We start from the raw sequence: 20,896 nt of genomic DNA on the forward strand, positions 1-20,896 counted from the left end.
TTGTTCCAGTTCTGATTGTAACCAGCAGAGGGCAGCATGAATCTTTTTGTCTGAGAGTCCTGAACCTTCCAAAAATATAACAAAAATATTGTAAGAATGTTTTGCTGTCGTTCCCATTACAGTGTGCAAAGTGCTAAACACAGTTCTCTACATTAGACACATCACTCAAAACTGACAGCTGTTGTGTTTCATTTAGAAAACACTGTCACAGTCGTTTCCCGATAACCTACACCCAGTGATCATGTGAAAACACTTAAATAAACTGATCACTTAGAAATCAAAACTCAATGTTTTGAGAAACAAATACATTTTTGACTCTTGCATTTCTGCATATGCATACAAGTCTTTATTTCTATAGCACTTCACACAATACAGATTGTTTCACAGCAGCTTCACAATAGTAACAAATTCTGCTGCAAAGCAGCTCTAACAAGCCAATATTGTCATTATACAGCTCAAGTCAGTTCTGTGTTGATTCAGTTCAATAACTGTAAAGTTTATCAGTTGTGCATACTGTATATACAGTGTATTTGTGCACATACATGTACGTGTGACAAACTCCTGTACTGCACACTGCACACATTTTTCACATCTGTGTGTAGTTTGCTGCAGTGTTCGAATTGTGTCAAAACTGAGAATTTACACTATGTATAAATTAGGTTTACCAAGGACTCATAAAACAAAGAAAAAATATATCTTACTAGGGCCGTACGAAGGGGTTCATAATCACAGAAGTCACAAAATAGAGTTTGCTAGGGGGGTTTGGGAGTTTGAGGGCAGGAATGGCTGTTTGAAATATTTAAATGCTGTTCAGAAACAGAAAGTATGGCAGCTGCTTTGTTTACTGGGTTACTAGGGTAACGGCTTTCTGTTGTTCCATCAGCGCCATCTACTGTCGGAGAGTGAATAAAGCAATAAGCCCCAAGAAGCCGTGATTTACAGTGAATTTATAACAGCTAAGGTGCATTGTTAACTGTTATAAATTCACTGTAAACCACGGCTTCACGGGGCTTATTGCTTTTATAAAACAGTTACCACACAATACAAATATTAAAGACAAAAAAATATGTATCAATGCAACTTTCATGAAGTAAAATCACTAAAATTATACCCGAAATAAATGTTAATGAATGATGTATTTTTTTCTGTGACAGATGAAGGGAATGTCCTGCTGCTGTTGCTCATTGGACTTATAGTTGCTTTAGTTGCTCTTGCCATCATCATTCTTCTTGTTTTTTATCTGCTGAGAAAATGTGTTAAACGTAGAAGTGAGTATTATTCCTGTAAGTCCTTTATAGGATGAAAAGAAGGGCAGAATGACTGTGTTAATTTTTATAAAAAATCAGAATATAACTGGAAACATCGTTTATGACAATTAAAGTGCGAGTCTGACTCTTCTAAGTCAAACATACATTCAGTCATGTTGTGAATCAGAGAACAGTGTCATTAAACATTCCTCTCTGTGTCTTTTAGACTTGTCAAGTAGAGCATCAATTTGTCTAAGAAAACCAGTCAATGAACCTACAGTCCACCAAACACCTACAGGTGAGTCCATGTAACCTATATAAAATGTGCACATTTTGGTCAAATGTGAAGAGAAAGAAGAGATGTGAAGTAAAGTTGGGAAATGATTTGTCATGTTGATAAAAAATCAGAAAAATAGATATTTTTCAATAGGATTCAGAACAACAAGAGTACTAGAGTATTCTGTGCCAATAATGTATATGTTGCACTTGCTGTTTATGAGTCAAGACATTTATCTGTCATTAAATCTTTACATCTCATTCTAATGATGATGAAGACTGACGTCTGTCTGTCTGTTAATGTATTATTTCAGATTATTTGCAGAAAGATCCAATAAATGCAAGTAAGTCTAACTCTAACTAGGTCAGAACATCTGAATTCATCTCTTATCTGACGCTGATTCTTCATCTCACTCACTGAACGTGTCCGTAATGACTTTTCTAGGTGCAATGGGCTCCAAAATCATCTCTCTGCCTAACTTTGGTGAGTTCAAGTGGGTTTATATTTATTTTTATTCCATTTATACTTTTAGTCAGACAAACAGGATGTGAAATTATTATTTTTTTTTTTAAGACATGCAGAGAAGACACTGATCAGAACACCATTACCCAGAATGCCCTGCTGCTGCCATTGCCAAGTAAGATCAATAGTTTCCCCTCAAATTACATTGTAATGAGAAACAAATTGTTTATATTTGCAATATTTGTGCTGATTATAAAGACATTATAATGCTGTTATTCTGTGTTTCAGGCCGCTGGGGACCCAAGAACATTTCACTGCCAAACTTCAGTAATGTTTCAATTCACTTTACCTAAATATAAATTATAAACATAATTATAATGTCAATTGTTAATATTAAATGTAGCTTTCTGTGTAATATTGGTGTTTAAAAAAAGTTTTTATGGCTGTAAATTAACAGTTTTTTGTTGTTGTTTTTCAGCTCTAGAAAGAAAGGACACCAGTGACTCCAGTTACACACTTTCGTTGCATTGAAACATTACCATTTTTTCAATATTTAAAATAAAATATTGCCATTTTACTGGTGTTATTAAGTAGTTAATATTGCTTTTTATGTGCATACAAGACCTTATGGAAACTAAATGCAATCAGAATACTGTATGATACTTAAAGGCTATATGAACATTTACATTTGAAAATGTAAATGAAGCAATTTACAAGCTATTTGGCTGTCATGGAAAACCTAGAAGTATCATGGAATTTTAAAATTGTGATTTACAGGCCAGGGAAAGTCATGGAAATATATAAAATATTTTTTATAGTGAAATATTGGTTACTTTTATAGTTAGGCTAAGCTCTAAAATAATTTTTTTTAATCGGCATATTACACTCTTTTTTTTTTTTGTATTCTTTGCCTGTATGTTCATGTATTTTATATATTGTTTTGTCTGTACAAAAGCTAAACTCATTTAAAATTAATGAAATAAAATGGCATGTATTCATTCAAAGATTGTTTTCACTGTGGATTTTACTTTAGATTTCATATTGTTTTCTTTAATAAAATCAGGAATGAACTAAATTTATGTCACAGGACAGAGTATAGTCCACGTTAACCCCTCAAAAGCCAAGTGATGTTTCATCAGAAGTTTATAAAGGAAGAGTTTCGTGGGGTTTTTCTTCTGATATTCGAGAGCTTTTATCAATATAACATTGATACTATTATTTCTTTCTTTTCACGAGTACAAGTAACAGCTCGATGGAAAGGTGATGCGGCAAAAGCCTTTTCTGCTGTTTGAGGTATGCAAAGGCTCACCTGTATAAGACTGAAAATATTTAAAAGATATTTTAAAATGAACAAAGACATTTGCTTTACTGTTTCAACCTCCTCTCTCTTGCTACAAGGGCCATTTGGAAGGCTCAAAGGTGTTGATAATGATCGCCAGACTTGAACATCATCGAAAATCTATGTAATCTATGATATGAAGCAGGCTGTACATGCTTGGCAGCCATCAAACCTGATTGAACTGGAGAGGAAGGGTCAGTGTTGCCAAGTCTGTGGTTTTCCCACGGAATTGGGATACTTTAACCAAAGTCCCTTTAAGAAAAGTCATTTCACTCGGCGGCCATCTTTGAAACGCCTCTCGGGCATCCAAGTGCAGCTCCTATCTCTTTGAATGGGAAACATCAAATTCACCAAAGCTGTTTGCCAAGCTGATTAAATTTCATATTTGAAATCACCAATGAAATCTGACAACAACTGTCTCATAGAGTTTGTTTCTAAACGCTCGAATCATGACAAAAAACGGTATTTTTTAGGCTGGTTCAAGCTAATGCGCATGCGTAGTCCTAAAAGCGCGTCTCTTCTGCCTCATAATATGGAGGTGCGCGTCTGACTGTTTCTATAGGAACCGGAGCTTCTAACGGCCGCTGCAGTGACGCGATGACTTTACCAGTCGGCGATTGGCTCTTATTTAGAAGGCGGGACTTATTCCACCATATTGCGCGTTGCACTTTCTCCCATTCAAAACAATACGAGTGACGCGACTTTGGTACAGTACACCTCCTCTAGTCCTGCTGAACACCATAATTTCAAAAAAGTAACATGCATTATAAACTGACATTTATAGCGTGGTGGATTAAACCCATACAGAAAGGTCGTAGCCTATAAACATGTATTACACATATTATGTTCTCTTAATCACGTGTTTACTCAACAACACAACCTGCCCTGCCCACCCGACTCCAACGGAAGTGTTCTCGCGGAGTGGGAGGGGCTGGTGACTGGCGTGGCGTCACGTCCGCTCGAGAGCGAGACACAGGAGGAGTGTACGCGCAGTGAGTGTGAGCGCGAGAGGATGGAGGCCGCAGAGCAGCAGCGGAGCTCGAGTGACGGCGCGACCGCCAGAGGAGCGGGAGTCCCGGGCAGCGGAGGCGGAGCAGGGCCGGGAGGAAGCGCGGAAGGAGAGCGCGACAGAGATCGAGCCACTTTCGAGTGTAACATCTGCCTGGACACCGCCCGAGACGCCGTCATCAGCCTCTGCGGACACCTGTTCTGGTACAACCAATCGATAATCGATCACCATCAATATCATAACAGTAGGAGTCTAAACATTAAAACACACACAGCTTGACAGTGAGAAAACATTGACAGCGAGACCCTTTACCATAGTAACCAAACCTAGCTGTGCTGATAATACCTGTTATTGTTATTAACTCACGTAAAACTGCAGCAACACAAGCACAACATGCCAAACAACAACAGTGATTGACTGACAGTCTGACATGTTGACAGGCAAGAATCTGTTTGATATTAAAGTTCATGTTACAACCCTTAATTCACCATGGTAACGTTAATCAATCATAATTCCATAGTTACAACAGTTACTGTTAAAATGTAGTAACTATAGTAAACAATGAAAATACCGTAATATTCTTTAAAGTACATTACAACATCATTTAAATGCCATGGTATATGAGTACAGTACTCAACCATGGTACCACCACAGTGAGGACATCGTTACTGGAGTTATTGTTACTATAGTAAAACTGTGGTAAACATGGTAAACAATATTCAGAATGAGCCCCTGCATTAATATACTATGATTTTGCAGTAGTAAAATCACAGTATTTTTTGTTCAGCTATGATATTTTGTGAATTTTTGAGCTTTGTGAGAGTTTGAGATGATTGACATGCAAGTGTTAGACATGATTGACAGGATGAAGTGTTTTATTGTGCTGTTGTTGTCATCATGCACTACAACAAGATGATTTTTCAGCTTGTTTAAATGTCAGTTTGGTGTGTGAAGATCCTCATAACACTCATTTATAACATGACAATAGTCAGAGAAATTAATGAATTAATTGGTTTATTTATTTTAAATGGGTCAGTTTATTGAACTTTTAGACAAAATCTAAAGAAAGTTTGCGCATGTGTTTTTTGTTGAGTATCATATTTGATTCATCATGGCTCATATAGTCTGATATAGTCAGAAAATGGAGGAAAAAACACCTCAACTTAGCAAAAATATTTTTGCGGATACTGATATTTATATGACCGAAAAGCAACATAAAATGCATATAAATATCAGTATCTGCCAATAATATGTCTTAGTATGATATTTAAATGCTTAGTTTTATGATCAAAGCTCTGTAGTTTTTAATAATGCAATGCAATACAATGATGATTGAGAGATGAACAAATAAACCTGATGATCATATTTGATACTCATGATTCTTATAATAAATGATGTCTGGATAATCCAGTAAACCTGCTTCAGTCCAGTTGAAATATTACTAACAATATCAAAGTTATTCTTACGTTTACTTGATAAAATTCACACAGATTTGACACAAAGACACGTGAAGCTCGAGCTGGAGAACGTTTGTACAATTATAAAAGACTTTTACTGGATAAAACAGTCTGAACTATCAATCAGATGACAGAAGGACTGTGAAAGGTTTATTAGTGAAATTTTGATCGTTTATAGGCTTTAGAAATTCATGTATCAAATATAATACAATATACTTTATAGGATTAATTAAACTTTAAGTAGCTTTTAGCGTGTCTGTGTTTGAGCCTGTCTGCAGTAGTGAAGTTTCTCTGCAGTTGTTTCTGTAATCAATACTAGAACGACAGATCTGCTCCGACAAACAAACACGCGTCTCAAACAAACAAGCTCCTCACTCAGTTACGCAATGTCTTAATGAGTTAATTCTATTAAAACAGGTTGTTTTTTCAGCTGAACTCTTGTTGAGCTCTGAGTGAGTTTTCTGTAGTATCGGTCGGATCTCGTTCGGTGTCGTTAGTGTGAGATTATCAGGTTAATGAGAGATTAGACTCTGCAGGAGGATTGAGGTCGTAGTGAGGAGTAAGAATAGACGCACACGTAACACTGACCCCTGTTTGAGTGATCAGGACCCTTCACTCGTCTCACACTCCTGTTTGTTTTGTAGATTTGCAGATGTTGTGGATTGTGTTTGTGTGCATGACAAACGTCTCTTCATTATTCAATATTTAGTCAACAAACCCGTCAGGTTCAGCCTACACAACTGCTTTCCATCTTATTTTACATAATATTACTTTAGAATTAATTCTATAGGCTATACTGTACACTTAACATGAGTTATTGAGCAAATCATGGCATATTGAGAGAGAAATTACAGAAAATGTGACCCTGGACCACAAAACCAGTCATAAGGGTCAATTTTTTTAAATCATCATCTGAAAAGCTGAATAAATAAGCTCCATTGATGTATGGTTTGTTAGGATAGGACAATATTTGGCTGAGATATTTGAAACTATTTGAAAATCTGAAATATGAGGGTGCAAAAAAATCAAAATATTGAGAAAATCACCTTTAAAGTTGTCCAAATGAAGTCCTTATCAATGCATATCCACTCACAAAAATACATTTTTGATATATTTACAGTAGGAAATTTACAAAATATCTTCATGGAACATGATCTTTACTTAATATCCTAATGATTTTTGGCATAAAAGATCATTTTGACCCATACAATGTATTGACGGCTATTGCTACAAATATACCTGTGCGATATATGACTGGTTTTGTGATCCAGGGTCACAAATGTTTGTGAAAATTATTTCAATTAACCTGCATTTTGAAATTGTTTTCATGACATTTATCCTCTAAATTTTCATCACTATAATTCTCTTTTTTATTTTAATATTATATCAATATTTTAGATGTTGCTGTAATAAGACTTGGGAGGGGGAAATCTTTAATTGTAAAGTGAATTTTCATGGAAAAACTATCACAGTGCATGAAATATTAATAGTTCTAAAAATGCATGTATTTTCTTGTGATTTTTTGGGGGGTGAAATATCACACAGACCCGTTATCAGCAGGTTTCATGAGATTCACCATATTTTATATTCACAACTTATGGTAGCTTTTAATTTTCATGCCAAATAAATTCTGAGAACAGATGTGATTTATGCCAATCATTTGCATTTATGCATATCGTTTGCAGTAGCACAGATGACATAAACTATATGCATTTACAATTTATGCATTTGGCAGATGCTTTTATCTGAAGAGACATACATTGCATTTGATTAGGGTGGGAATCGAACCCATAATCCTGTGTTTCGAGCTGCATTCTCTACTGTTTGAGCTACAGGAATAGTATTGGATATTGAGAAACATAAATGCATGAACTAATTTTTTACTTCTCTCTCTCTCTCTGTCTTTCCTGGTTTGTCGGCTTGTGCAGTTGGCCTTGTCTTCATCAGGTGAGTCAGTCTTGTGATGTTGTCGTTCAGCTCGTTAGGTTGTGTGTGTCATGTGTAGTGCACACTGTGATGTTTTGTGTAAGTATGAGTAGCACTTCACAGAAAACTAATGAACGCTTGTACAGTATAGCAGATAACTAATATAATGGCTGACATTATAAATGATATTATATCTGTTCATACTGAGTGGAATTACATGCTTACAAGTATTAAAAGATTATAATGTAGAGAACTGTTTAATACTTTTATAATCTGTCATAAGGGATAATGTAGTCAGTCACTATTTTATTTTATATTTCTATATTTTTAAAAAAAAAAACTTTTATTCAGCAAGGACGCATTAAATTGATAAGTGACAGTAAAGACATTCATAATTTTACAAAAGATTTTATTTCAAATTAATGCTGTTCTTTTGAACTTTCTATTCATCAAATAATCCTGAAAAATAAAATTTTTAAAAATAAAAGAAACTGTTTTCAACATTAATAATAATCATAAATGTTTCTTGAGCAGCAAATCAGCATATTAGAAAGATTTCTGAAGGATCATAAATTACATTTTACTATAAATTAGCACAGAAAACTGCTATTTTAAATTTCACAGTTTTACTGTATTTTTGATCAAATAAATGCAGTCTTGTTGAGCACAGTCTGACGCTGTCCCGTGTGTTTCAGTGGCTGGAGACGCGGCCCAGCAGGCAGCAGTGTCCCGTGTGTAAAGCAGGAATCAGTCGAGATAAAGTCATTCCTCTGTACGGCCGCGGCAGCACCAGCCAGGAAGATCCCAGGTACTGCTCCGGAAGAATAGTGCACTGCATACTGTGCTGTATGTACTGCATACTGCCTTACTGACTGTTATTACAGGCATCATCAATGATTGGCATTTCAAACTCTAGTTTGCTGCATTGTCTGTCACATGACCTTACTGAGTTCCATGTTTAGTTCAGTGAGTGCAGCAGTCATCTCAGAAATAAAATTATTAGTCAACACTTTGGTATGGGGAACACACATTCACTATTAACTGTGACTTTTGCCCCAGTAAACTCTTAATGTACTGCTTATTAATAGTTAGTAAGGTAGTTGTTAAGTTTAGGTATTGGGGAGGATTATGGGATGTAGAATATGGTCATGCAGAATAAGGCATTAAAATGTGCTTTATAAGTACTAATTAACAGCTAATAAGCAAGTAGTTAAGAGTGAGAATCGTTCCCCATACTAAAGTGTTACCAATTTTTATTATTTTGCATTTTTAATCCAATTTTGTGTAAAGTGATTTTGGTTCTCTGATCAATATTATTTTCTATATTTAAGAAAAATTATGTTTAATTTTTCACTGGATATGTAAGGTCAAGTCAAGTGCATTGCATTGTGGGTCTCGAACAGCACAGCTCTATTTTTCTGGCAAATGTCATACAGTTATTTCATGTATACAGAAAATTCACATACTGCAAAAATAGCATGACATTCAGAACATACACTGATGTAGAGCTTGTGTGTGCTTTGGGTCACATGCTGGAAGGACTGAAAAATTAATGAATAATTAATGTTAATAAACAACCTTCAAAACCATTAGGATTTTTTTTTTTTTTAATCCAGGTTTGTTTGTAGTGCTGCACCAGGGTTATTATCTAACTATTAAAACATTCTGAAATAAAATATAAATATTAGATGAAAAACTTACTAAATGTAAATTAGAAATGTTGCATCGGCAACTAACTGAAATGAAGCTTAAGTTGAAGCACTGAAATTTTTAACTGGAAATAAATAACTAAAACTGAACTAAAAAAAATCTAACAAGTAATATAAAAAATGATTAAAAAACTAAAATTAAAACTGAAAATGTACAAATAAAAGCTGATTCTATATATTAATAAAAACTATAATAGTATATAGATAATATATAGAAGCGATATAGAAGTCAGTGGAGACGACGGTAGGTAATATTAATAATATTTTTTTTAATATTTTTTGTAAGTGTTTGCTTAATGCCCTGTTTCTGTTGCTGATATAAAAGGATTTGTTTTACTGTTTATTTCTATTTTCTGCTTTTATTCTAATGTGTATTTGATTGCAGGTGTTTGATTGATTTTGTGTGTGTGTGTGTGTTTATTACAGATTGAAAACGCCACCACGACCTCAGGGTCAGAGGACAGAGCCCGAGAGCAGAGGGGTGAGCGTCTGTCCTGTCATCATTATGGTGTGGTTATGAATGTATTAACATGATCATATCGTCTCTGCAACAGTTTCAGGGTTTTGGCGACACAGGTTTTCACATGTCGTTTGGAATCGGTGCTTTTCCATTCGGTTTTTTCACCACAGTCTTTAACGCCAACGACCCTTTTCACAGACCAGGTCAGTGTTGGTGTGTTTCTTTGTGATATGCTCTTTATAAAGGGGTCACAACATGAGAAATTACATTTGCCTTGATCTTTTGACATATAAGAGGTCATTGTACCAAAACATCCTGCAAGTTTCAGAGCTTAAAGGGGTGGTTGATTATGATTTGACTTTTTTAACTTCAGTTAGTGTGTAATATTGCTGTTTGAGCATAAACAACATCTGCAAAGTTACGACGCTCAAAGTTCAATGCAAAGAGATTTACAGAATTCTCTGTTTAAGGACTACAACAAACGGCTGGTAGGGACTACAATGAGCTTCTTCCTGGGTTAGTGACATCAGTAACCCTAAAATTTACATAAACCCCGCCCCCGAGAACACACAACAAAGGGGGCGGGGCCATGTTGGGCTGCTTTAGAGAAGAGGAAGAGTTGTTGTAGTAGAGTGTTGTTGACATGCCGTCATTTTACGCCGGACTGCTTCACAAACGAGGGTCAATTCAACTAAATAAGATTAACATGACGGCACATGCTAGTCGATGAGTTGAATCAACTCCACAGCAACTACATAAATTTATCCACTAACCACTCAGAAACGTCCAGTTTCATTCTAAAAGTTGTAACTTCTTCCTGAGTCTCTCCATCAGTGTCGACTCCGGTTTGAACAATGTAAGGCTGAACACTGTTACTGACAATCCTCATTTTGGCTGCGTGAGATTCTCCAGCTTTGTTGTTGTTGATCAACCGAAGCGTGAGCTGGTAAAGCTCCGCCCTCTTCTGGAAAGGGGGCTGGGAGCAACAGGTCATTTGCATTTAAAGGGACACACACAAAAACGGCGTGTTTTTGCTCACACCCAAATGGGGCAAATTTGACAAGCTATAATAAATGATCTGTGGTTTATTTTGAGCTGAAACTTCAGACACATTCTGGGGACACCAGAGACTAATATTACTGAGAACGGGGCATAATAGGTCCCCTTTAACATTATAAGTAAACCTCAAGGAACATATTAAAATAATTAAGAGAAATCCATGTCATGACCCCTTTAAGGTTTTATTATTAAAATAAGAAGCTTTAAGATCACGTCAGGGTTCATGAACTCTCTCAGTCAAAGGTGTTTGGTTCATTTCTGAAGCCTCTGTGTGTTCAGATCCTCATTATGGAGGCGATCATCAAGGCAACGGCAATGCCAACAACGGCAACAACTGGCAGGACTCGCTCTTCCTCTTCCTGGCCATCTTCTTCTTCTTCTGGATGCTGAGCGTGTGAGATGATGGACGAGGACACTGTCTCGTGTGCTTTCAGAAGATAAACTCACTACCTGTCTGTCTCATGTCCATATATGCGCGCGTACACACACACACACACACACACACACACACACGTCAGTGTTGAGAGACAGTATTAATGACCGCCGTCAGTAGATCAAACACAACAGGAGCTGATGAATCTCACCAAAACATGAAATACATGAAAAATTTCACCTCAGAATGCAGTGAGAAATTACATTGTGCATAAAGAAACTTATTTCTGAAAGTATTTTAATGATTATTAAACGCATTCATCCCCAAATTCTTATTACTTTAATGTGATGTTTTTACTGTAGTAATATGAAAGTGTTTTTTTTTAGCATTATGGTAATAAGAATTGGCAGGGGAGGATATGTTTCATTAATTAAGTTCATGAAGAGTTCATAATGTATTTTCTTTTTTGTGATTTTTGGGGTGAAATATTACCCAGAACTCCTCCTCGACAGGTTTCATGAGGTTCACCATGTTCTCCGCTTTTTGTAGCTTTTCATTTTCATGCCAAAGAAATTCTGAACTGAGAAATATGAAGACAGAAATGTGATTTATGTATGGATTTATTTGGATACTCCTGAAAGCGCTTTGAAGCCATTCCACTGTGCGTTTGGACAGCACATAAATACAAAAAAAAAAAAAAACACATGTAATTTATTTTGGAGTGAAATATGACCTGAACATGCTTTTGTGAGATTCACCCGTCGTTTTCAGTGTTCAGGGTTTAGAATCGCCTCAAAGATGCACGCTAGTCATAAGCTAATCCAGATCAGACGCTAACACGAGTTCCGGTTTCGATGCGGTTCACGTTCACACGCGTTCAGACCCGGATGGAGCTTCAGGTCTGTTCAGGAAGTGTTTCCACAACAGTTTTATCTGCTGTGTGTTTGTTGTGTAAAGCAGACGTGACCGCTAAAACACAGCGTATGTCATAACTGTTATTAATCACCTGATTATGAGTTAACACGCAATTAGATATGATTTACAGGGTGAGTGATGATAGTGGGTGAAATCTGAGTAAATATATTGTCATAGGTAAGAAACTTAGAAAAACAGTGAATTTAATTTTCATCCTGATAATGTTGTGATGCGAGTGTGTATGTGGGTATGTATGTGTATATATGGATATTGTACATGATGTTTTTAAGCGTCTCTCTCTGTCATTGGCTGTGACGTTGATTGACAGCCGAGAGGTGATGGTTTGTAATCCTGTTGGTTTTAACTGTTTGTCAGTGTAACAAACATTCTGTGAAACAACATTTGTGTTTTTCCTCTCGCTGCACAGCCCTTTTGGACCTCTTGTCTGAAGACTGTGACCACGCCCACTTTTGAAATGTCAACGCAGGTCGTGTTGATTGACGGCTGCTGGGCATAAAGTGGGTGGGGTTTACGGTCAGAATCCGTTGATTCTTACTGGATGATTTTGGGTGACTTTAGGTGAAACTGCTCTTGTCTTTCCTTTTTTGCATATCACTGGTTAATTATGTTTGTAATGAGTTTTTTTTTGCCATAAAGAGTCTTTTGGTAGCTAAATTGCATATAATTATTGTGCATATGCGGCAGAAACTAAAGTGGGTGTGGCCTGTTCTCTGGCACTTGATAAATAAACATTTAATACAACTGGTGTGGTTATTTTAGTATTTTATTGAAGTTTCTATAATTAGATCAAACTAAATATAGAAGCAGAATTGGTGCAAGGTCAGAGTTGGAAATGTCTTGGAAAAAAAAAAAGTATTTTTCCACACATTTTGTATGTATGCAAATTGTGTAATATCCAAGGTACACATTTTTAGTAATAGTACAGTTAATTCTCATATTGTATTTTCAGTAAGTTTTGGAATATTTTTCCTCTTTCCAAATTTGTCACTACCGAAACACAATAATAAATAATAATTTAATAAGAAGGGTTGTCTTGACCTGTTAAGATTTTGTTTACATCTACCTTTTAAAATATATTTTTTGCTATTTTTTAAAAAAGTTTTCACAGGTAAATCAATAACAATTACAATTTTAACAATATTTCAAGTGTAATTTATGAGATTTGTTGTATTTTTAATCCAATTTTTCTTTGTAAAAGGCATAAAGTTATACCGATTTCAAAGTTAGGATTCATTAGTTTGAATATACATTGAACCAAACACTATAATAACATCTTAGTTGATAATTCAATATACTTTATTTTTGACAAAACATCCCATGTTTTGGTTGTGACTGCACATTTTCGGTAGTGACCACAACACATTACAGAATTTTAACTCGCATACTAAAACACTACTAAAATATATTAAAATACTAATGATTCGCATAACTGTACTAAAATTTATTTCCCCCAAATAAATGGTTATGTGTTCCCTTTTGTCACTACCAAAACAATGATGACATGTTTCGGTAGTGACAATTTTAGATATTTTTGAGCCTAGCTCAAAGATGCTAATCAGCACATGATTAGCTAGCACAGTTCTTAACAGTTGTACACAGAAAACAAACTATTTTATCAAATAACACTAAAAAAAAAAAAAAACTATCACAACCAAAACTTCACCACGTTTCAGTCGTGACTGTTTCGGTAGTGACAATTTTAGATATTTTTGAGCCTAGCTCAAAGATGCTAATCAGCACATGGTTACCTGAACAGTTGTACACACACAAAAACTAAATTTTATAGAATAACACCCCAAAAAGTTTGCTTAATTGCAAGAAAAAAAGGTGTTTGGTAATGACGTTCCTTAAAGTTACACAGATTTTCAGACTTATGAACACATTTAACTCAAAATATTGGGCCCTATCTACTATGAAAGAGAGGCTATGAGAGGGAGGGACACAGGAATATTTCCTGATCATAAATTTAGAAGTGTGGTTAAAATCAGTCTCAGCCAATGAACTAAAACATACAGTTTCGGTAGTGACATGAAAACTTATATAAAGTTTAACCAATTCTGTAGAATGGCCCATATACGTGCGTGTGTATATATGATGGATTTATGGTGTGTGTGTGTGTGTGTGTATATATATATATATAATGATTTTAGCATATTTGTGACAAAAATAGTTTGTGATGTCATAGTTTTGTGTACTTTGCTCAAACACAATTAAATGTTGAAACAAACCATCTAATACTTAACAGACGTCATCAGATCTATTGTCAATACTGAAGTCATAATCTGCTCAGGTCATCTGATATGGCCTCATCTATAAAGAGTGCAAGTTATATTATAACTGTACTTTGAGCTGTTATGAACTGATGCATGACTATAATGACCAGTGAATGATGTCAGAGACCGGTTCTGCTGGTTTGGAGTTGCAGGAAGTCTTCAGGACACAACACACATTTATTAAAGGATTAGTCCACTTTTAAATTAAAATTTCCCGATAATTTACTCACCCCCATGTCATCTAAGATGTCCATGTCCTTCTTTCTTCAGTCGAAAAGAAATGAAGGTTTTTGAGGAAAACATTCCGGGATTTTTCTCCATATAGTGGACGTCAATGGTCTCCAAACGTTTGAAGGTAAAAATTACAGTTTTAGTGCAGCTTCAAAGGGCTTTAAACGATACCAGACGAGGAATAAGGGTCTTATCTAGAGAAACGATCGGTCATTTTCTAAATTTTTTTTAAATGTATGCGCTTTATATAAACAAATGATCGCCTTCAAGTGGCTCCGCCAAAACCGCACTTCCGTATTCTTCAAAAAGCTTATGCTGTATGTCCTACGCCTTTCCTATTCTACTTACGGAAAAAACGGAACTGGCGCCGCGTTCGTTCCGTAAGTTGAATAGGGAAGGCGTAGGACATTCAGCGTAAGCTTTTTGAAGAATACGGAAGTGCGGTTTTGGCGGAACCACTTGAAGGCGATCATTTGTTTATATAAAGCGCATACATTTAAATTTTGTTTAGAAAATGACCGATCGTTTCGCTAGATAAGACCCTTATTCCTCGTCTGGTATCGTTTAAAGCCCTTTGAAGCTGCAATGAAACTGTCATTTTTTACCTTCAACCGTTTGGAGACCATTGAAGTCCACTATATGGAGAAAAATCCTGGAATGTTTTCCTCAAAAACCTTCATTTCTTTTTGACTGAAGAAAGAAATACATAAATATCTTGAATGACATGGGGGTGAGTAAATTATTATTAAATTTTAATTGGAAAGTGAACTAATCCTTACATACACGTTTTCACTGTTATACGGTAGGGGGCGCTGTTACGCATCTTCTGAAAGAGTACAGAATCTATTTCAAAACACAGGCGAAGGAGCAGAAACAAGCGATCGAAGCGTTGCTGACGCACATGTAAAATAACGCGATTATCAAACATAAATCAAAACTGAATAACGTTACTGGATTATAAATAAATATTGAGGTATAAAGAGGTTTAGTGAAGCTTAATGAGTGTTGATGGACACGATCTACTCCATCTGTGTTGATTATTTTATCACAGTCTGTTTTGAAATAAAACTAAAATAAAAATATTTAGCATTATTTTAATTGATTTAAAAAGCAAAATTCTTTGTTTCAGTTTTATGTTTTATACTTGTTTTCACAGAACTGTTAATAATTTGGCTGTATGATGCTATGCTTTAGTTCAGTGAATTCTGTTATTTTCAATTCAAACATTCACAATCCTGAAACTGATGGCAAATATATAAGAAAATAAGCACCTGGTTTTTTTAATGTACAACATTTTTATTAAATCTACGCATGTATATCTTTAAATAAATATTCTCTGTTTATTTCCAGTTTACACTAAATCACAAAAAACTAAATACAAATAATATAAAACAGTAGTTCATGCTCGTTTCACAGTTAACTAAAAAAAAAAAACATTCAAAACAAAGGCTTTCTTTCATTCATGCTTATGGAGTGTCATATTTTGGACTTCGTATTCTATTTTCTATTGCAAAAAGTGAAAAATGTGGCTTTAAAAACAGTACAGTAGTTTTGGAAGAACAGATTGTTAAGTTATTAATCTGCACCAAAAACAGTCAATTATATGTGCAATATAGTTTCACTGTGCATATCTTAGTAAAAACACAAACCAAATAATATTAATAAAGGCTAATAATAAATGCTTTGGCTCACAGACATCATTCAAATGCACTGAACGATCCTCAAGTTTGGTGACAAAATTGTGTCAAGAAAAAAATTCTCACAAATTCACAGGCACATTTTCAGTAAAATCAGTTAAATGAACTTGGAGATGGTCGAGTCTTGGTAACATGTCTAAGAAAAAAATGAAACTGGGAATAATGTTTAAAAGTGTTTGTACATGGATTCGCTGGGATCTTGAAAGTGACGGTGCTTGAGAGTTTGAAGGCAGAAACCCTCATCATCATCATCATCAGCCCCTCTTGGGCTGTTTGTTCTTCTTGTTGAGGATCTTCATCAGGTTCTTGGACATGAAATATGGTTTCTCTGCACTGCCGTCATTACGCTCCAGATCCTCCACTGCACCACAGAAACATGAGGTTATCACTGTAAAATAAGCTGTACACTTACAGCAGCTCCATGAATAATGATATTGTGGAGAGAGACACTCACAGAAGCACAGGAACAGTGTGTCCACACCCATGTTATACACGCTGAAGAAGCCGTGAGCGATCAGATACGCACCGAACACCACCGTCTGTTAGCACACAAACACACACTTCACACATCTGTCCAAATCACACTTTTACCTCTGCCTGATTAAAGTCTACATCTCATTTTATAGCTGATTACAAAATAAAAGTACATTTTTATGACATAATTTCTACTTTTTATGTTGTAATTGACTTAGTATGTCAATTTTGACTTAACGTGAATTGCAACGTCATCATTTTGACTTTTTTATGCAAAACATCGAAATTATGTCAAAAAATTCATGACTAAGTCAAAATTATGACATGCTATGCCAAAATTATTGACTTTGTCAATTTCGACTTGTGTAAATTTTGGCTTATAATGACTTTTTAAATAAAAAATATGGATAAAGTCGAAAATGATGACTTTATATGTGATAATTTTACCTTTTTATGTCAATTTTGACTTAGTACGTAAATTTCAACATGTTATAATTAGGACTTTTTAAGTCGTCAAAATTAGTCGAAGTTATTAATTAATCATAATGAGTTATTAATAATTATTAATATTTCCCCTTTGAGCTAACTTGCAACACTTAATGTGATAATTTTACCATTTTGTCAATTTTGACTTGAGAGTGTGTGAATTTCAACTTGTTATAATTGACTTTAAGTCGTCAAAATTATGACAAGTCGAAGTTATGATTAAAAAAAAAGAATAACAAAGTCGAAATTATGACATAATAATTTGTCATTTTGACTTAGTAAATTTTTACTTAATGTTAATTTACACTTTTTACGTCATATTTTTGAATTAGTATGTAAATTTCGACTTGTCGACTTATGTGACTTAAATAAAAATGGATAAAAAAAAAGTCAAAATTATGACTTCATATTTGATAATTTTACCTTTTTTGTCAATTTTGTCAATTGCGTGAATTTCAACATGTTATAATTATGACTTTTTAAGTTGTCAAAATTATGACAAGTCGAAGTTATGACTAAAAAAATAATAGCAAAGTTGAAATTATGACATACTAAATCGAAATTGTCATTTTGACAGTCAATTTTGACTTAGAATATTTTAACTTAATGTTAATTTAAACTTTTTACATCATATTTTCAAATTAGTATGTACATTTCGACTCATGTCGACTTATTTAAATAAAAAATGGATAAAAAGTCAAAATTATGACTTTGTATGGGATAATTTTACCTTTTTGTCAATTTCAAATTAGTATGTCATAATTTTGAATTTTTGACTTAATTATTTTAAGTATTTGTCATATCTTAATATAACAAGTCAAAACTATGACTAAAAAATTCATGATGAAAAAAGTCGAAAAAAATTATTTTGACTTTGTATGTGAATTTATACTGTAGGCTTTTTGTCATAATTGACTTGTTTAAATTTATAAAAAAAAAAAAAAATGGATAAAATCTCTTAAAAAGTATAATGTTTACAGAGAGCGAATGGATCATGTCACACTAAAGTCTGCAGTTTCAAGTGTTCGGTGCATTAATGGATCTGAGCGGACTGAATTCTTTGGGACTGAGGTGTCAGTGTGTGAATCTCACTATGATGGGCATCCAGTAGTAGTTGAGAGCCGCCGTTTCAAACGTGGTTCCTGGAGTCGGAATCCTGCCGGAGAAGAAGAAGAACGCCAGCACACCTGAGAAGAGACGAGACGTCAGAGATCTGATGTGTGTCTGTAGTGTATGAAGATCTCTCTCTCTCTCACTCACCCACTCCACCGACCACCAGCAGCTTCCCGAAGAACAGCAGCAGATCCGTCACTTTATCCAGCACCACCACCCTGAGCAAACCACAGACATCCTCACAATAACACATTTACTCCACAGAGATTCATTTTGTCCTGATTATAACATTTTGTCATAGCTTTTAATTAGTATGTCATAATTTCGACGTAAATTTCAAGTTATGTCAATTATAACAACACATATATATTTCAAACTTTTGACTTTTTATCATAATGTCGACTTGTGTCAATTTTGCCTTTTTATGCAACAATTTCGACTTGTGTCATAATTATATATGACCATAAACAATATTCAGTTTTTACTTAATTTCTGCTTTATGTCAGATTCAACTTGTCATAATTTCGACTTATGTCAATGTCGTCTTTTTGTCATAATTTTAACTTTTTATCATAATTTTGACTACAATTATGACTTTCGATGTCATAATTGTAACTTTAAGTCAATTTTTACTGTCAATTTCGTCTTTTTGTCATAAATATGGCATTTTATGTCCGTTTTTACTTAGTGTCATCATTTCAACTATATTAATTTGTAGTTAATTTTGTATTTTCACTTCATAAATATGGCATTTTATATCAGTTTTTACTTAGTATGTCAATTTCAACTTTTTGTCAATTTCGACAAGTCATAATTATGACTTTTAAGTCAATTTTTACCATCAATTTCGTCTTTTTATGTCATAAATATGGCATTTTGTCGGTTTTTACTTAGTATGTCAGTTTCGCCAATTTCAACATTTTGTCAATTGACTTTTAAGTCATGATTTCTATTGACTTTTTGTCAATTTCGATTATTTTTATATAATTGTTTTTTGTCATAATTGACATTTTATGTCAATCTTTTTTTATTTAAAAAGACATAATTATGACATAAAAAGTCGAAATGATAACTTTCTAAGTCATAATTTTGACTGTCAATTTAGTCTTTGTCATAAATATTGACTTTTTGTCAATTATGGCATATTATGTCAGTTTTTATTTGGTATGTTATAATTTTGACATTTTATTTCTATTTTCAAGTCATAATTCTGACTTTTTATGTCATAATTATTACATTTTATGTAATTTTTTACTCAGTCTGTCAATTCTGACTTGTCAATTTCAACTTTTTATCAAAATCATGACTTTTTAAGTCAAAATTTCGTCAATTTTTTCAATCAAAAATCACAGCCAATCAGAAAAGCGTGTGGGCGGAGTCTCTATTTTTATTTAAATCAAACTGTATTGATTGATTTATGTTAATCAAATGTATTAATTTATTATTTATTTATTTAATTTTTATTTTAATCGAATTGATAATTCAAATTTGTTATTTTAATCTCATTTTTATTCATTAATTTGTAAATTTTTCCCACTGTGTCCCATCAGCCCTTGATAACTGCAGCACAGTAAACACTCGTCTCACCGTATGATGTTCCTCATGAGCAGAGAGAAGGCGTTCTTAGCGGACACACAGAAGTTCTTCCCGTAGATGGCGATCTATAATCCACAGAAACACTGACATTGACTCGTTTCTTCATCCGGCTGATGATTTGATCCACATCAGCTTGTGTAAAAGAGAGTTTACGTACCATGATGTAAGCGTTCCTGTTGATGAACTTGATGAATTTCTCCAGACACCAGAAGCAGCATTTGAGACAACACATGAGGAACCGCGTGCACGGGTTCTGAGCCTCTGAACACACACAAACACACACACATATCTGAATGAAGCATCAGAGTATGATACATGGTTTATCAACTCATAGTTTGATTGTAAATACTACCGTTTATAACAACAATAAACAAGTCAATCTAGACCAGAGGTGTCCAATCCTGCTCCTGGAGGGCCACTGTCCTGCAGAGTTTAGCTCCAAACCAAATTAAACACACCTGAAGCGGCTCATCGAGGTTTTTAGGCATACAGGACTTTTCCAGGCAGGTGTGTTTGGGTAAGTTGGAGCTGAACTCTGCAGGACAGTGGCCCTCCAGGACACCCCTGATCTAGACTAACACATTTTTACATCTTACAGTGTTTGAGAAGACAAAAGGTGCACGAATGGAAGCTCTCTCTGACCTTTGAACTTGTGGTCCAGATACTCCAGAATGATCCGGACGATCTGCACCAGTGTGAGAATCAGAGCGCCGAACGCCAGAGAGCCCACGTGATACCTGACCAACAACAACAAATCCAGAGCAAAATTAAT

At 34.7% G+C, this 20,896-nt stretch overlaps 3 protein-coding genes across 6 annotated transcripts in view; 2 read left to right on the forward strand and 1 right to left on the reverse strand.

Moving 5' to 3' along the window:
- LOC127501268 (hereditary hemochromatosis protein homolog) overlaps positions 1-2,561 on the forward strand; it is a 35,924-nt gene extending 33,363 nt beyond the window's left edge. Inside the window, exons 14-20 of the mRNA XM_051873197.1 lie at positions 1,155-1,268; positions 1,474-1,545; positions 1,838-1,867; positions 1,969-2,007; positions 2,098-2,161; positions 2,275-2,313; positions 2,465-2,561. Of these exons, the coding sequence (XP_051729157.1) occupies positions 1,155-1,268; positions 1,474-1,545; positions 1,838-1,867; positions 1,969-2,007; positions 2,098-2,117 (275 nt within the window). The 3' untranslated portion in view covers positions 2,118-2,161; positions 2,275-2,313; positions 2,465-2,561. The remainder of the gene's footprint in view (positions 1-1,154; positions 1,269-1,473; positions 1,546-1,837; positions 1,868-1,968; positions 2,008-2,097; positions 2,162-2,274; positions 2,314-2,464) is intronic.
- A 1,659-nt stretch (positions 2,562-4,220) lies between these two features.
- Positions 4,221-12,995, forward strand: rnf5 (ring finger protein 5). Of its 2 annotated transcripts, none has more exons than XM_051873088.1 (6): positions 4,221-4,537; positions 7,720-7,738; positions 8,413-8,525; positions 9,853-9,907; positions 9,981-10,089; positions 11,210-12,995. In XM_051873088.1, the coding sequence occupies exons 1-6, from the start codon at positions 4,338-4,340 to the stop codon at positions 11,341-11,343; spliced, it is 630 nt and encodes a 209-aa protein (XP_051729048.1). In that variant the 5' UTR covers positions 4,221-4,337; the 3' UTR covers positions 11,344-12,995. The 2 variants fall into 2 exon arrangements, with proteins under 2 accessions (XP_051729048.1, XP_051729049.1); XM_051873089.1 differs by having other exon boundaries at positions 4,225-4,537; positions 11,225-12,995.
- A 3,038-nt stretch (positions 12,996-16,033) lies between these two features.
- Positions 16,034-20,896, reverse strand: part of slc44a4 (solute carrier family 44 member 4) — a 25,425-nt gene continuing 20,562 nt past the window's right edge. For all 3 annotated transcript variants that reach the window (XM_051873421.1, XM_051873423.1, XM_051873422.1), the window contains exons 16-22: positions 20,767-20,861; positions 20,282-20,385; positions 20,116-20,189; positions 18,676-18,746; positions 18,508-18,602; positions 16,910-16,994; positions 16,034-16,816 (exon numbers count right to left, since the gene is read on the reverse strand). In XM_051873421.1, coding sequence (XP_051729381.1) covers positions 16,710-16,816; positions 16,910-16,994; positions 18,508-18,602; positions 18,676-18,746; positions 20,116-20,189; positions 20,282-20,385; positions 20,767-20,861 — 631 coding nt within the window. In that variant the 3' untranslated portion in view covers positions 16,034-16,709. The remainder of the gene's footprint in view (positions 16,817-16,909; positions 16,995-18,507; positions 18,603-18,675; positions 18,747-20,115; positions 20,190-20,281; positions 20,386-20,766; positions 20,862-20,896) is intronic.

This window comes from Ctenopharyngodon idella, chromosome 19, assembly GCF_019924925.1.
Source record: "Ctenopharyngodon idella isolate HZGC_01 chromosome 19, HZGC01, whole genome shotgun sequence".
In the NCBI taxonomy this organism is placed as follows: Eukaryota; Metazoa; Chordata; class Actinopteri; order Cypriniformes; family Xenocyprididae; genus Ctenopharyngodon; species Ctenopharyngodon idella.

What these genes read in the sequence shown, in the direction of transcription:
- rnf5 (XM_051873088.1), top strand. Translation starts at nt 4,338, where the DNA reads ATGGAGGCCGCAGAGCAGCAGCGGAGCTCGAGTGACGGCGCGACCGCC. An exon ending in ACCAGCCAGGAAGATCCCAG is followed by an intron (nt 8,526 to 9,852) that starts GTACTGCTCCGG and finishes TGTTTATTACAG; the next exon opens with ATTGAAAACGCCACCACGAC. An exon ending in CAGAGCCCGAGAGCAGAGGG is followed by an intron (nt 9,908 to 9,980) that starts GTGAGCGTCTGT and finishes TCTCTGCAACAG; the next exon opens with TTTCAGGGTTTTGGCGACAC.